This window comes from Aegilops tauschii, chromosome 5 (assembly GCF_002575655.3).
Source record: "Aegilops tauschii subsp. strangulata cultivar AL8/78 chromosome 5, Aet v6.0, whole genome shotgun sequence".
Classification (NCBI taxonomy): domain Eukaryota; kingdom Viridiplantae; phylum Streptophyta; class Magnoliopsida; order Poales; family Poaceae; genus Aegilops; species Aegilops tauschii.
The window spans coordinates 578,833,835-578,849,859 of NC_053039.3; the positions used below are offsets into that span (position 1 = coordinate 578,833,835).

Genomic DNA, 16,025 nt, shown 5'->3' on the forward strand with positions numbered 1-16,025 from the left:
AAACCGGATTCGTATAGTAGAGCAATTATTTGAAATGGCTCCAAATAGCGCGTGGTAGCATCCACAAGATGACATAGATATTCGTAAAGCACACACGGATCTGAAAGGTTCAGACCCGTTGACTAATAACCTCTCTCACAAGCATAACATGATCAAACCAGAACTCATTGAGTGTTAATCACATAGTGATGTGAACTAGATTGTTGACTCTAGTAAACTCTTTGGATGACCTATGAGTGTTAATCACATGGTGATGTGGACTAGATTATTGACTCTAGTGCAAGTGGGAGACTGTTGGAAATATGCCCTAGAGGCAATAATAAATAGGTTATTATTATATTTCCTTGTTCATGATAATCGTTTATTATCCATGCTAGAATTGTATTGATAGGAAACTCAGATGCATGTGTGGATAAATAGACAACACCATGTCCCTAGTAAGCCTCTAGTTGACTAGCTCGTTGATCAATAGATGGTTACGGTTTCCTGACCATGGACATTGGATGTCGTTGATAACGGGATCACATCATTAGGAGAATGATGTGATGGACAAGACCCCAATCCTAAGCCTAGCACAAGATCGTGTAGTTCGTTTGCTCAGAGCTTTTCTAATGTCAAGTATCATTTCCTTAGACCATGAGATTGTGCAACTCTCGGATACCGTAGGAATGCTTTGGGTGTACCAAACGTCACAACGTAACTGGGTGACTATAAAGGTGCACTACAGGTATCTCCGAAAGTGTCTGTTGGGTTGGCACGAATCGAGACTGGGATTTGTCACTCCGTGTAAACGGAGAGGTATCTCTGGGCCCACTCGGTAGGACATCATCATAATGTGCACAATGTGACCAAGGAGTTGATCACGGGATGATGTGTGTTACGGAACGAGTAAAGAGACTTGCCGGTAACGAGATTGAACAAGGTATAGGGATACCGACGATCGAATCTCGGGCAAGTAACATACCGATGGACAAAGGGAATTGCATACGGGATTGATTGAATCCCTGACATCGTGGTTCATCCGATGAGATTATCGTGGAACATGTGGGAGCCAACATGGGTATCCAGATCCCGCTGTTGGTTATTGACCGGAGAACGTCTCGGTCATGTCTGCATGGTTCCCGAACCCGTAGGGTCTACACGCTTAAGGTTCGATGATGCTAGGGTTATAGGGAAAGCATGTACGTGGTTACCGAATGTTGTTCGGAGTCCCGTATGAGATCCCGGACGTCACGAGGAGTTCCGGAATGGTCCGGAGGTAAAGATTTATATATGGAAAGTTGTTGTTCGGGTTCCGGGAAAAGTTCGGGTTTTTCGGTATTGTACCGGGAAGCTTCCAGAAGGTTCCGGAGGTATGCCTTTCAAAGAACAAGTGAGTCTTTTTACGGGTTTATCTACTACTTCATTCGTTCCTAAATATAAGTTTTTTAGATATTTGAATATGGACTACATACAGATGAATATAAATGTATTCTACAATATAGATCTTTTTTTAAAATTTTTTAATTACGGACTATATATAAAATAAAATGAGTGAACCTACGCTCTAAAATATGTCTAAATACATACGTTACGTATGTAAGAAAGGAAGCGCAGATTGTGACGCGATAAAGAAAGACCCATGCCGTGGCGATGAGGACGAGCGGCGGGCCACGTCAGCCCCGGGGCCCACGCCAGGTCCACGCCCCCCTTGGCAAGAAACCACGCACCCCCGCGGGCCCCACCCGCCGAAACCCCCACGCGCACCTCACCCTATCTCACGCCAGCCGTCCGATCCCGCCCACAGAACCCATCCGACGGCCGGATCCGCGCCCCCACGCGGTCGGCGCCCGGCTAGATCTACCCCGGGCAACCCACCCAGCGCCGCACCACCCGTCTCTCCCCCCCGCCCCGCCCACCGGAAGCCGCAGCGGCCACCGGATTCCCCACCCCCAACCCGGCGACCCACCCACGGTAAGGGAAAGGAAGGGAAGGCAGATAGCGCCGGAGGCGGCGGCTTAAAAGGGCCTCGAGCCCGTCCTGTACCCCCACCCCACCCCACCCCGAACCCTACCTCGCCGCCGTATCTCTGATCTGAAGAACCGGAGGAGCGCAGTGGAGTCCTAGTCCGTTCCCGCCTGCTCCCTTCTCCCCCCCGACCCCGCCGCGATGAGCCGCCGCAGGTATAATTCCTCCTAACCCCTCTTAAATCTCTCTGTCTTGAGGGTGCCTGCTTGAGTTGGATAAGCCATTTCTGCGCTCCAAGTTCAGTTATCTATCTGTGCTCAGGTTGCTTCGATTCGATCTGCTTGAGTTGGATCTGATTATCCGCTGCTTGCATACATGCCATGGTGTCACAGCGTAGAAATGGCGAGGGATTGAGTAGAAGCTAGAGTTCAGTTTCTTGTGCTAGGCTGGTTCGGTCGGCTTCAGTTTCATGCTTGAGCTCATCGTGTAGACATCCTAGCTATTCGGTGCTTGCATACATGTCATGGTGTCGCATCCTAGCTACAAATCGTGACGAACAGAGTCAGTAGAAGCTAGAGTTTTCCTTCTGTGGGATGGGATGGGATGGGAGCAATAGCGTGGCAGTGGTGGCCGTATATGTCTGTCTGCCTTGTGTAGAGCGTCCCTGGTAGCTAGGTTAGCAAAGTAGATCACATACTTGTTGTGCATAATTGGTTGGCGGCTTGGCGCCAAGTTTACACGAGATGGCCGTTAGCGTGCGAAAAGTTTGCCGTTTCGCGCGCTGGTCCCTGCTGCTGCTGCTTCATATTGATTGATGCATCTGCATCTTGTGCACACAGCTCTTGTTGAGTTATTAGAAGTGTCCGAAGTAGCTATGTAATATGCTTGCGTAGTCAGGGGACAACCCTGTGTGATCTGATGCATTACATTTCGTGCTAGTGCAGCGCCGAAATGGTTGGAGATTCAGTAGGTCAGAGCTTTCCTTCAGTGCGTACTAATTAGTTGTAGTTGCCTGCATAGCCGTTACCGCTTGCTAGACGACAGAGCAAGTTACGTACTTGCTAAGTACTGGACATTTCTGTGCTCAGAGTCCACCCTTTTGCGCTCGAGCTTGCCCGTGCTACTTAAGACGTGTGCTTTAATTTGCCATGCACGCCTTGCATATTTAGTTAATAAGTACTATGCATGTAACTGCTACATATTTACATATTTGGAAACAGCCTGATATGATGCTTTCCGAAATGATAAAAATGAACTTTGAATGCCTGTCTAGTGCAACGCGTGTCTGCCAGCTGGATAACATCGTAAGTTGCATACTGACTGAACAAATGTTAGAAGTTTGATTTGCTGAGTGCTACAGACTAACGCTGCTTACCTAATAGGCACAACAAGCTTTGTGCCCAAGCTGTCATCATCCAGCCATTCTCAAGACTAATATGGCGATGCCTTAAGGTGCTTTTAATGCCATGGGATTATACTATGGCCTTGATGTTGCTGTATTCGGTAATGTCCGTTGTGGAGATTCCGAGAGTAACATTGGCGGTTTACAACCAGACCACGAGCCCGGAATGCAAATTTTTGTAGCAGCAGCAGCAGTGTTAGCTTCTCTCCATCATTGTTCGCTGCTGAGCCCTCATGTGGCTGCACCAGCAGCGTTCCTGGTTGGAGCAACGATGTGAAGCTGCATGGGTAAAGAGTCACAAAGGCATAATTATTCTTTAATAATTGTGGTATTGCTCCCAGTATTATTCAAGAAAAATAAAATTTTATAGACTGAATAAGATATCATACTCCAGATAGCAAGATCTACCAACACCTATCTTTTTAGTCATTTACATATCAGGTCATATGAGCTGGCAAATAAACTTTATTGCTACTAAATGGGAAAGCACCACTGGCAAGAGCACCTTTCTCCTAGATACTAATCTTTAGCATCTGTAAGGGTTTAAGACATGTTTTAACAATCCATCATCCATTTACAAGAAGTCGTTTCTATCAACGTAAAGGGTTCAAGTTTAATGTTTCAGGACAGGTTAATTCCATGAATACTGAACTAGTTTTTTTCCCCAGAGAAACAGAACATAATTATATTTATTTCATATTCTTGTAAGTTTCCATGCGCCATCAGTATTTATTGGTCCTGAGGAAACTCACACCCCTTTGTGATTTGCAACTTACTACTGCCAATGGTAATCCTTAATAGTTAACACTTCACCAGGAGAATAAAATGAGCACTGATAACATCTCCAGGTTGTTTTTACTTGTTAGTTGAAGGGCTTAGTGAATCATTGAGCTAATATTGGTGTAGATTGCTCTTTTCTTTTCTGGTGATATCTTTCCATGGTTTGGTTCTGCATGGTGTGTCATGAAAGAAATACATAGATTTGTCACACAATACTTTTTTTTCCCACCACCCATGCTCCCCCTCTGTACATATCTTTATTCCTCTTTTTTTCTGCTTATGTCTCAGGTCCATTTCACTTACCCTTGTGGATAACGTGGCTCGTTTTGAAGTTGCTTTTGTGCTAGCACAATCTAACTAGCTAGGTTAAGCTATACTCTTTGTTTACTTAGTGGTGTAAATCTGTAAAGAAAGTCAATACTTAGTTTTAGTCGAGCTTTGTGTAAAATATGGAAAGGAAGAGTGGAATGATACTGGATGAACATGTTCTGAAAGCTAATGATCGCAAGAGGAAACATGAGTCGTCTGTGAAGAGTACTGGCACAGATTATTTTGCTGAGGTCTCTCAGCATGCTGATGGTTCTGCTGTCCTTAAGAAGTCTAAAATGACCTCCTCTGCTGGTGATATTCTGGAGTGCTATAAGAACTTCAAGACAAGCGGTTTGCCCATGCGGGTGCTTTGTTACCACCAGGGTAAATGGAGGGACTTTCCAGAGCATGTTGTGAATCTGGTACAGCAGGACTTCCAGTTGAAGAGGCCAATTACTAATGCTGTATTGAAGAACCAGCAAGTCCTGTTGGACTTTATGCACATGGTCTGCATTGATTCTTCCATGACCACAAACAAGCCAATAGCATGGATTGATGTTCATGGTAACCGCTTTTTTCCAGAGTTATGTGCTGGACTGGTAGCATCTAAACCATCTCAGCATGGGAAAAGTGACCCCAGTGGTAAATCTGAAGCTGGTGAGTGTGCTGGGAATTTGATTTTGACAGCTGGAGCTGAAAGCTCGAGTTCAGATTCTGTTGATGCAGTACTCCCTCATGCTAAGAAGGTTAATAACATACTGGAGGAAGAACACGAGGTACATAATTATGCTGCTGTTGAAAATAAAGCTGGTCCTGCAATCTGTTTGGATGAACCTGCTAGTGGAAACATACATGCTGCTACTTGTAAGCAGAAAATTGGCCAACCTGTTGATTCAGCTGTGCGCAAATTATTACTTGAAGGGGCAGGCCAACCTTTTAGTGAAGAAAATATTATTGGCATCTACAGAACTCCACTGGTAGATCAGCATGGGCGGGCTCGCTTCAATCTTTTCCAGAAGGAACTTGAAGCCACCAAAATGCGTCGTGGGAACGCAAATGTGCGCTACGCATGGCTACCTTGTTCCAAGGATACCATGGAGGAGATGATGATGCGTGGTGTTCTGGAAGTTACAAAACCCATGCTGGGGCCAATGTATGGCATTGGTACACATCTTGCTCCAGCGAACTGCGCCAAAACTTGGTAAACACTTGTTCTGTTTCTCATTTATGTATGTATGCTAATCTAAATTTAGGCCATAAATCCATCTGTTAAAAAAAATTCACTGCAACAAATAGAATATTTGTTTGTATATATGCATCTTTAGATTTTCTGCTGGATTGCTCTTGCTTTCAGTATTCAGTAGTTTCTTATGATCTTACTTGATTATTTTTTCACAGTGCTAGCTACTCAGATATTGACGAAAATGGCATCATGAGGATGATGCTGTGCCGTGTCATAATGGGGAATGTTGAGGTTGTACTTCCTGGATCAAAGCAATTCCAGCCAACTAATGGAACATTTGATAGTGGCGTGGATGATCTTCAAAAGCCAAAGCACTATGTCATATGGGATGCTAATGTGCATAGACACATCTATGCTGAATATGCTGTTGTTATCAAAGCACCTTCCATGACCAATGGTACTACTACAGCTACTCTCATGGTTCTTGATTTTATCTGTCTTTCCATTTTTCATTATTTCCTTCTGTGTTGTTTATGCAAGAGAATTCATTTGACATTACTGCAGAATACTTGGCTGGAGAAGATACTGCATCCAACGTATCTGAGATAAGAAATTCTGGTTCAGCAGAAAGTGTAATCAAGGTATGCTTATTATGTTTAACTGGTTACAATCATATCTCAGCTTTGGTATACATTGTGCCTTGAATGGACAGCATGTTAATACCCCACACGTATTGACTGCTGCATGTTTGGTGTGTATTAGCTAGGTGTATTCAGATAGGTTATTATCTACCATCTTATGGCTATTGGCCTTCTTTTATCTAAAAAATATGAGTAAGCATAGATTTGAAAGTTGTTGGCGTGCTTGTCAAGGATTGTCATAATTTGCTTCCAAGCTTGCGATGGAACTGGGCTTACTTGTACTTATATGCACTCCATATGGATGGACTCAGCATTTGGTACTTAATTTCGGTGTGACATTTTACTTGGGAACTTTTTCAGCTTGTCATATTTTTTGTTTGTTTGTTTGTTGTGATCAGGACAATAGTTCCGAAACCTTGGCATCCCCAGCTGATAAACAACAAGCACCCAGGTTTGGGCGTGCTCCAACTAGAAGGCCTCCCACTTCACCCTGGATGCCCCTCCCAATGCTTTTCGCTGCCATCTCCACAAAAGTTCCTCGTTCTGACATGGACGTAATCCATGGACACTATGAAGAATTCAAGGTTGTTATAACACTGTTTTCCTTCTGAGATACTTGGTTACAGTTACTGTTCCCAGTCACCGTGCTAAATGTGATGTGCCTGTTAACGATGCTGAAACAGAGGAGAAAGATAAGCAGGCCCGAGTTTGTGAGACGGCTAAGACAGATCGTCGGCGACAAGCTGCTGGTTTCTACAGTAGTGAGGCTGCAACCTAAGGTACTTGAGATCATTAACGCTAATCCTCCATGTCGTGTGCATACATTCAAAGCCTTTTTCATCATATGCAGTGGAGCCTGTTTTGTTGTGCATAAGTGATTTTGTCTTCTTCATCTGGCAGTAGCATATGCTTTGCTAAACACTTGCTCGTGTTGTCCATGACTGTTGCAGGTAGTGGCACCCATGGCAGGTGCTGAAGTGCTACCAAGAGGAGCACCCGGCACGGGAGGGAGCAGCACCTCCTGAAGTAGCAGTTCGTCGAGATAACAGCTCGTGGAGCCGCTCCTAGCGGAGAGAGGGAGAGCATAAGGGAAGCCATTAGTTATGTGTCAGTTGGTTATAGACAAGACTAGTCAGTAATCTGTGAGCAACCTGTTAAGTTGGTGTAGCTTTCCATCTGGTTGGTCTCTTGGCGTCAGTCGGTAACTGGAAAAAACTCTGTTGTAGCAGCTGCTGTTCTGTGCAAATCTGTTTGCAGCTTGTACTGTGCTGTACTTGGTAAATTTGTTGTCTTAATTTTGAGCTGATGAACCTAGCATAGAATATGTAGACTTCACCTGATGTTGAGTTTCAGCTGGCTCTAGATTTTCTCTCTTTTGCTGACGAGCCTAGCATAGAATTGATAGAAGTGATGGTCAGCTTGAGTTGGCTTGCTTCTTCGGCTCCGGTTGTGTTCGACGAAACATGGTGAAGTTTTGGGAAGACAAAATCCAGAGATTTCTTGTTTGAGCATGCTGTACACTCTGTCTACTTAATTTACCCTTGCTAGCCCTGATTTATTTATGGACTCTTTCTGAACAGAAATGGAAAGAGATGCCAGCGGTTTTTCGTAGTAGCAGATGATGCCTTGGTGAGTTGTTAGGGAGTTGGAACAAGATACCTTGGTGGCATGGCATCTTCAATCCAAACACCAACAGTGAAAGTTGTTATTGTCGGTCATGAATGATTTATTTACTGTTTATTCAGATTAAATGTCGTAGTAATTTGCTCATATATTCAACAGTGACAAGCTGCTGGTTTCTACGGCAACGAGGCTACAACATAAGGTACATTCGAGTCTTTTTCATCATATGCAGTGAAGCCTGTTTGGTGTGCATAAGTGATGAGGCGTAAAATACTTGTACCATGAGCTATATAGCCAGCCTATGCAACAATGATTCATCATATTGTTTATTCCAAACCTCAGTGAATTTAAATCGTTGTTGGCAACAAGCACTACGCTTACTTACCAATTGCCACAACTTCAAAAGTTCAAATACACGTGGTAAATATTGAAATCAACAAGTGCGTGGCCAGTCTTTCAATCACACGTCTGACTAGAATTGCTCTTCTGTGCTAAGCATCGATCACACTTCCACCCTTCATCACATTCACCTGTGCTCTCTTCATGCTCCATGCCCTTAGCTGTGGCACTCTCACCGTGGTACTTCCATTGTTGAAAGCATACATGTGGGCGCCGTCGTCGTCGACAAGTGCCACCGGATAAACTCTGGCCGTGATGCAGATCCTGCCACCGCTGCCGAAGCTCTCCACGGCGGACCGATCAATCTGCACGATGGCGCCCATTTTCAGTTCCGTCATCAACTGAATTACCGGAGAAATTACTGAAACAAATTAAGCCTCCCAACTCACCAGAGTCCTGAGGGATATCCTTTTTTCATTTTCAAGGTCAAATTCAAAGAAGCCTCCATAGGCTGGTGTGTACAGTCCTGGTCTCAGGGAAGACCTGTGCAAAGAAAAGAAATTTTTTCTTTTTAGTTTCCTTCCAGACATCAATAGATATAGACATTTATGGAAATCAAGGGTAACAAAAATGAAGTCAAAAAAGCATAAACACTAACCTTCTAAGATCAGAGCACATGAGGATAATGTACTTTTGCTCTGATTTGTAAACCCTGAAATGCACTGCAGTGTGCTCCTCCATGTTGTCAGAGGCCAGAATAACAAGTCCAAATGGCCCTATGCCACCATGAACCGATGCATCCGCCTCCCGGCACTGCTTTCGGGGGTCAAAAAGCCAGGAAGGATCAAAAGTTTCGGCGTCATCGATGGACGTCGGCTCAAAATCTATCTCAACGTCAGCCTGTTATTATGTGCCCGGCCGTTAGTTACAGTTGGTCTGAAATATATATGCCTATTTTTCTGTTGCCAAAAATGTACTATCTATAAAGTAATTAATAATTATCAGAAGATCCTATAGCTTTTACTGCCATCACACTTTTTCAAATAAAAATAATTCTTTGGAAGACCAAGTTAGTTGATTTGTGAATACTGAATAGGGAACTACCTGCAAAGTGTCGATTCCCTTAATCTCAAATAGATCTCCCTTTTTCAGCTCTAGTCCTTGATGGTTGATTTCATTTATTCGAAGGGACTCAATCTCTTCAACTGGCCATTGGATCAACTGCTTGCCATCGCCATCTAACCAAATTGTCCTGGGGATTGACTAAATGTAACAAAAAAATTGGGTTAAAGATGTTACACTGATTTGTTAAATCGGTTAAATCATTATTTCAAGATGACGTAATTACAGGAGCTAATTAAGGGTAGATTTTCTTACATGGATTCCTGCCCAGCCTTTTGCTATATCATCTGAATAACTATCTGTCTCGTTACTCCAAGCCCATATGACTCTCCTGCCGTGTTTGGAGTCAAAGAACGATTTTGAAGCATAGAAAGTACCATAATCGATCCTCGTCCACAGCCGATTGTCATCTTGGACGGTGTCTGGCACAAATTCATCACGTTTGAGATCATACACCCCAACTATGTACATGTCACAGGAATTGATGCTCACTTTGAGGACATGCTTGGCGCCACTTGGAATTTCTGAAGACATGTCCAGTCCATTGTTACTTCCCGGCACTACGGCGAAGAAATCCAGGCACTCCCACATATTGAGGGCATTGTTTGAATACAGCGGGCGTTCAATTCTAGTCCAACTCATAAAGTCTTCACTCTTGTACAGAAGTGCAGTACCGATGCCGTTCACCTCAGCACCAACTGCTATTCTCCATAGTCCATCCGGTCCAATCCAACCGGTTGTCGGATCCCTGAAATGGCTCGAGTTCAAGCCTGGTATGACATGTTGGATCACTGGGTTACTGCCTACTTTGGCCCATTCCCTCAGGTATGGATCAGAACGGTTTTTGGGAAGCGCAATGTTTTGGACCTGATTCGCCTTCCTGTCGATGAGACCAGTGTATATGATGACCGGTTGAACACCAAATAGAATTGTGGCTGAGCCGGTCCAACAACCGCATATGTCACTTGGGATATCTGGTTTGATTGCCGGTTCAAGACCGATCCAGTTGATGAGGTCTGTTGAAACCGAATGGCCCCAAACCATGTTCATAAGGGAGTCATTGGGGTCAAAGGCGCCATCGGGGTTATACTGGTAGAATTCATGGTAGACGCCATTGTAGTACATTGGTCCTGAAATTTTTATAAAAGGCAGTATAAGATGTAGTTTCTTCTCCTTTTTATTTATGCAAGTGTTTGCGCCTGAGGTATTCATACCACATGGATCTTTTTTGTTGTCGTAGATTTCCAAGGATCGCCAATCCATCAAATATATGAAAAAAGTGAGAGAACGTCAAATAGAGGTACAATTAATAGGATATGGTTATTGGTAAAACAAAACCAAAGATGTTCTAGATTTCAAAACAAATCCACTGCTTCATTACTTCCGTATGGGTATAACAGATCTGTCTAATATTATTTGGACACATGATGTGACCCCCTAGTTTCGTGGAACATTTTTATATTTTCCGATGTTTTTTGTTTCTTTTTTTGTGTATAATCAAGTAGCAAAATATGCATTTTTTTCCATACAACAAAGATACATGGTTTATCTCTATGTCATCGATTTTTATTTTAACTGCACATGTAACATGACGTAGATTTTTGGGACATGGTTCCAGGCACACCCTGCATATCATTTTAATTTATATTTTAAAATAAAAGAAAAAAAATCGAACAATTCTACTTTTTTTTTGTGGAGAACATGGTCTGAGATTTCTAATCACGATAAAGTTCCGTGACTTCAGTGTTCGTCTTGGCAAAACAAAAATTTGCACCTTCCAAAAACTTGAATAATACTCCCTCTGTAAACTAATATAAGAGCGTTTAGATCACTACTACAGTATTCTAAACGCTCTTATATTAGTTTACGGAGGGAGTACCTTTTATATAGAACCAATTTTGTTTTCTTACCGCATAAAATAAAAGACCAGAAAAGTCATTTCTTCATGAAACTTTACACGTGAGTATAACACTAGACCATGTTCGTTACAAAAAAAGTTTTGAATTCTTTGAATTTTTTTTGATATTTTAAAAATATTTTTTCAATTGGGATGCACCTGAACCCAGGTTCCATTGGGTATTTTCGCATGACACCCATATGCAATTGGGGTGAATCTGACCTTTTTATTATTTTAAAATAGCTTTTGTTTTACTTTTAAGAAAGCATGCGCTCTTCGTGTGCAGTTGTAAGCACAACAACACATGTGCAACTGGTGTAACACTAACACCCATCCGCGTGCAACAACATATGATGAAACTTTGCTACTATTTGCGTGGCCATCGCTTCACGCTCACGGGCAATTGCAAGTGTAGCAACGCACACCAGCCGCACAACTGTCATCTGTGGGCAACTGCACACGACAGACCCGTGCGCAATTTCAAGCGTCGTAACCCGGGTGCAACTGGTGCAGGTATTTTTTTTTTCATTTTTTCAGAAAAACTTTGCTACTAATTACACGTGTGCCACCTCAGCATAGAACAACACGAGGACACTACATGTGCAACAACTGCAAGGGCATAATACACCGGCAAGCAGTGTGGGTCCAACCAGTTGCATAGTGGTCGTCCGTGCGCAATTGCACATGATGCATCCCGTCCACAATTACAAATGACGGAACACACGCGCAACTGGAGCGACCCCAACTGAAAAAAAATGTTTTCATGTATTTTTTTTAGAAAAAAAAACATTGGAACAATAAGCCCAACTAGAAGATTTTTGTTCCCTCTGTTTCTTCACTAGACATGGGCCTTGACTATATGAAACAAGCCTAACCGAAAAAAGGGAAGTGCAACTTGAGAATATCAATTATTATCCCCTAATTGGCGCTTATAGCACCAGTTTAGGCTACTGGCGCTCAGTGCGAGCTATATGGCCGCGACCTGTGAGCATATTTGAGCACAAATTGTTAGACCGCAGCATTGACCTAGACCATTTACCGTTGATCATGGACCTTCACCGTTGACTTTTTAGAAAACATTGTGACATTAAAAAAGAGTTCATAATTTTTTTTAAAAACTTCAGGAATTTTAAAAAGTTTATGAAAAAAAAGTTCAAAATTTTGAGAGAAGTTCATAAATACTTTTTAATCGAATTTGAAAAAGTTTGTGAATTTGAGGAAAATTCATTTTTTTTTTGTGAATTTGATTTTTTTGCGAATTTAAGAAAAGTTCATGAATTTGAAATAGTTTGAGGATGTGAAAATATCACAAGTTTGAAAAAATCATAAATTTTAAAAAATAAAAACAGAAAATGAAAAGAGATAATCCGGAAGAAAAAAAACCAGGCCAAAAAACCAGAAATAAAACCCTAACGTGAAGCTCTGGGAGCTTCCCAAAACCCATTGGGTGATTCACAGAAACGTGCCTATATGGGCCAGCCCAAGAAAAATATTATGTGTATTTTAACAAGTACTCCCTCTATAACAAAATATAGGACGTTTTTTGCTTCACTTACAATTGCTAAAAGCATCTTACATTTTGTTACAAATTAAGATTGGCTACTAGGTTTAGCTTGCCTCTTCAGTTAGGCAAAACGGTGACCAATCAGATCTCTTGCTTTTTTGGACCAATATAAAAGAGAAAAACACACCAAATCAGAGAGACTATATGAATGGACACAGACAAAAGTGAAGAGATGACCCAGAAAATTAAACAGAGAGGAAGCAGAGACATGAACAACATACCGTTCATCCAGTTCCTTGGAGGCTGGAAGTGGTAGGCAGTCCTGTACCTCTCGCTGACAATGGAGGGGACCTTTGGAGACTGGGGGTAGGAGAAGCCTCTCTCTCCATTGCTGCAGGGCCATGCCTGAGAAAGCCCAAGTCAGGCCCTACTTACTTGTATAGAAAAAGAGTCACTGAAGCAGACAGCGAGTAATTAACTGAAACAAGAGTTACTGAAGCTAGCTTACCAGGCTCTGCAAAAGTATGGTGGTGGAGAAGATACAGGCAAGTCGAGCGAGCCTGCAATCAATCAGGCGAAACATCAATTCTGCGAGTGACAGAAAACGAAACAATCGGATAATGGATGGACTTACACTGTGGGCAGAGCACACATCAGCATCATCATCAAGGCGGCAGCAGCAGCAGCAGCACAAAGGACCAACACATACACACATACATACAAGTCAGTCACCTTCCATGTGGCCGGGAGGTAGCTAGCTAGGAGTGAGGAGTCCCTCACCTTCCATGGCCATCGCCATCCTATCTCCGGCTGCTCCTCCTCGCTTCTGGCCTCGCCTCCTCCTACACCGGAGAGGAGGAGACAGGAGAGTGACAGAGATAGACAGACGGAGGAGGGAGTTGTTGAGCTGTTTCTGTCCGCTCAAAAATATCTATCTGCCTTTCCCCTTAAAAAGGATCTACGGGATCTGTCTTTCCCCTTAAAAAAATAAGTACTAGTAGGTCTTTTTTCCTGCGCACAAGGGCTTTGTCGTTTGGCAGTGTTACTGTTAACCATGGGCCTAGCAAATATCTGGTCTTGTAGCTGCTGCATGTCGGCAATGATGGGCAAAAATATCAGTGGTGGTCGGCAGCATTACCAGGAGTTGGGCTGTAACTCGTACCCTGGCATACCAAACTATGGTTATACGAGTACGCCAGAAGGACAGTGCTATCCTCAGCAATTAGTAGACTTGACACTGATTGCATTTTTTGAAATTTATTTCAGGCCTTCTGCTGATGTGCGCAGTGAGAGGAGACGATTCCGTCGACTATGAATGCGTCTGTAGTGACTTTGTGAATCTCAAGTTGATGTGCCGGCGGCTCAGTCTCTTGGGGATGCTCATAATTAGTTTCATTGTAGAAGAATATATATGTTTCATTGTAGAAGAATATATATGTTTTCTAATATCACAGATGCTGATAATTTTTAATATAGAGTTGATCAAAACTTGACTTATGACAAATTTAATACACAAACTAAAAGGAAACGAAGGGAAGAGTTAGCTAACTATACTAGATATCTCAATACAAGTGTCGTTGATTCAGTGTCAGAAACATAGTTATATTACAAGAGATAAACTCCTCCGTTGTAAAGCAACCAATCGGGCTCGAGGGCATGTTTGCAAGTGTGTGTAAGTGCAAACACTCCTCTTTTCTCTCTGTGATTTTTGGTTTTCTTTGTGGTACATGATTGTAGTGTGTACTGTAGCACTCATGAAGCACAGTTAGGGTATACTCAGAGAGGAAGCATAGATGTACTTCTTGGCCTCTTGAGGAAGCAGAGATGGGCTCCGGCTCCGCTAGGCAGCAGACAACATAACAGCATCAGGACGCTCCGGCCAGGGAGCTGCAGGTCCTGTCGACGGCGTTGCCATGGAGCGGTCGGTCAGGACCAGTCATAATTTGGATTTCCTTTTGAGGGTGTTTTGTGCTATTTTTAGGGACCCTGTTGACAAATGAAAGGTTTTTATAGGATCTTATTCTGCCGGAACGCATGCCATACTGTAAAAACGTGCAAAACCGGTTTTATAAGGGATATGTTAGAGTTGCTCTTAACATATTTTTCATGGTTTCCCACAAATAAACATATTCTTCACAGTTGATTAAAAAAACATATTCTTCATAGTTTTCATTAATTATATAAAAGTTTGACCTACAAAAAAGACAGGCCTTCAATTGATTGTAAAAAAATTATAATGCAGGTGTAAAAAAAAAATATAATGACAATAGTACGAGTGAGGCATTTTGGAGGCCGAGCTCCATGCAGCCCTTTATTTTTGAAAATTTCAAAATTCAAACCTTTTGGAGTATGTATATGTGTGTATGTGTGTGTAAAAATTCAGAATGAAATACCTTGAAATGCGACCTGTGCAAAAAAGACAAATTCATTGACTTTGAGGATGAGTAGCCCTCATTTCAACGTATACATTATGACTTCATGTATATGTTTATTTTTTTCATAATCTTTTGGAATATAGAAATAAGAATTTTGATGAAATTTGAAAAAATGCTTTTGGAGGCATTTTCGCAGTAATACAACTTAGAAACTGTGGTTGTTAGGAAGAAAATGCTACGCACACATCGTTCCTGGTACACCGCAAACCCCGTCCCCTGTTCAAAATTCACCTCCATCCACGGCAATGGCAGCATCCCCGCATCAGCATTCTCCCTCACCACCACGGTCCTCCCTTCCCTCTTTCTCCGCCGCCTTCACCCCCAACGCCAGCGCCGGATATGGCGACGCCCCTCCATCCTCCTTCTCCGTACCCTCGTCCTTATCCTCCTCTCGATTCATGGCGGCGGCGTCGATCTGGGCGCAGGCCTACGATAGGCTAGCCCTTGTTATCTTTGAGTTGGGACCTATCAGTGCCAGCCAAGTTGGTGTATTGAAGATTCAACCAATATTATACTGGTAGCACCCAGCCAAATCTGCTGGCACAAAGTGCAGTATAAACTTCGATTATACCTTCATTCTTATCATGCAGTATCTGTAGATTGCTATGCAGGTGTAATGTCCTATGTCGTAACAACACATTGAAACATCCAGAAAGAAAGTCTTAGCGAAACAATTACCAACTGCATTAATCCGAAAGCCGATGAATAAGTATTGCTTACTCATCTTCCTTGTGTTGTGTGCACGTTTATGAAAAACCGGTTAACAAATGTTACAAGCAAAGCATATCTAGTTGTGGCATTGTGGTTAATTAATCAATTGCAGCCGCGTCATACTAGTGGGCA

General features: G+C 42.7%; 2 protein-coding genes across 4 annotated transcripts; one reads left to right on the plus strand and one right to left on the minus strand.

The window, feature by feature from the left end:
* Nucleotides 1–1,911: 1,911 nt before the first annotated feature.
* On the plus strand, nt 1,912–7,602 carry LOC109762724 (inactive poly [ADP-ribose] polymerase RCD1). 2 transcript variants are annotated; one of them, XM_040391332.3, is made up of 7 exons: nt 1,912–2,162; nt 4,418–5,639; nt 5,837–6,078; nt 6,186–6,262; nt 6,661–6,846; nt 6,946–7,041; nt 7,213–7,602. In XM_040391332.3, the coding sequence occupies exons 2-7, from the start codon at nt 4,579–4,581 to the stop codon at nt 7,285–7,287; spliced, it is 1,737 nt and encodes a 578-aa protein (XP_040247266.1). In that variant the 5' UTR covers nt 1,912–2,162; nt 4,418–4,578; the 3' UTR covers nt 7,288–7,602. The 2 variants fall into 2 exon arrangements, with proteins under 2 accessions (XP_040247266.1, XP_045085338.1); XM_045229403.2 differs by lacking the exon at nt 1,912–2,162 and adding an exon at nt 2,190–3,636.
* A 585-nt stretch (nt 7,603–8,187) lies between these two features.
* LOC109762722 (beta-fructofuranosidase, insoluble isoenzyme 4) lies at nt 8,188–13,670 on the minus strand. Of its 2 annotated transcripts, XM_073498512.1 has the most exons (9): nt 13,528–13,670; nt 13,256–13,307; nt 13,183–13,201; nt 13,029–13,152; nt 9,602–10,476; nt 9,329–9,487; nt 8,883–9,124; nt 8,674–8,767; nt 8,188–8,589 (listed from the first exon to the last, which is right to left on the minus strand). In XM_073498512.1, exons 1-9 carry the CDS (start codon nt 13,544–13,546, stop codon nt 8,377–8,379), a joined length of 1,797 nt encoding a protein of 598 aa, XP_073354613.1. In that variant the 5' UTR covers nt 13,547–13,670; the 3' UTR covers nt 8,188–8,376. The 2 variants fall into 2 exon arrangements, with proteins under 2 accessions (XP_073354613.1, XP_073354612.1); XM_073498511.1 differs by lacking the exon at nt 13,183–13,201 and having other exon boundaries at nt 13,022–13,152; nt 13,382–13,558.
* Between the last annotated feature and the right edge of the window lie 2,355 nt (nt 13,671–16,025).

Bases quoted from the DNA above. Each gene is read 5' to 3' on its own strand.
- LOC109762724 (XM_040391332.3), top strand. From the start codon at position 4,579: ATGGAAAGGAAGAGTGGAATGATACTGGATGAACATGTTCTGAAAGCT. The intron at 5,640-5,836 runs GTAAACACTTGT...ATTTTTTCACAG, and splicing joins GCGAACTGCGCCAAAACTTG to TGCTAGCTACTCAGATATTG. The intron at 7,042-7,212 runs GTACTTGAGATC...TGACTGTTGCAG, and splicing joins TAGTGAGGCTGCAACCTAAG to GTAGTGGCACCCATGGCAGG.
- LOC109762722 (XM_073498512.1), bottom strand. The intron at 8,768-8,882 runs GTTAGTGTTTAT...TTCTTTGCACAG, and splicing joins ATGTGCTCTGATCTTAGAAG to GTCTTCCCTGAGACCAGGAC. The intron at 8,590-8,673 runs GTGAGTTGGGAG...GCCATCGTGCAG, and splicing joins GGATATCCCTCAGGACTCTG to ATTGATCGGTCCGCCGTGGA.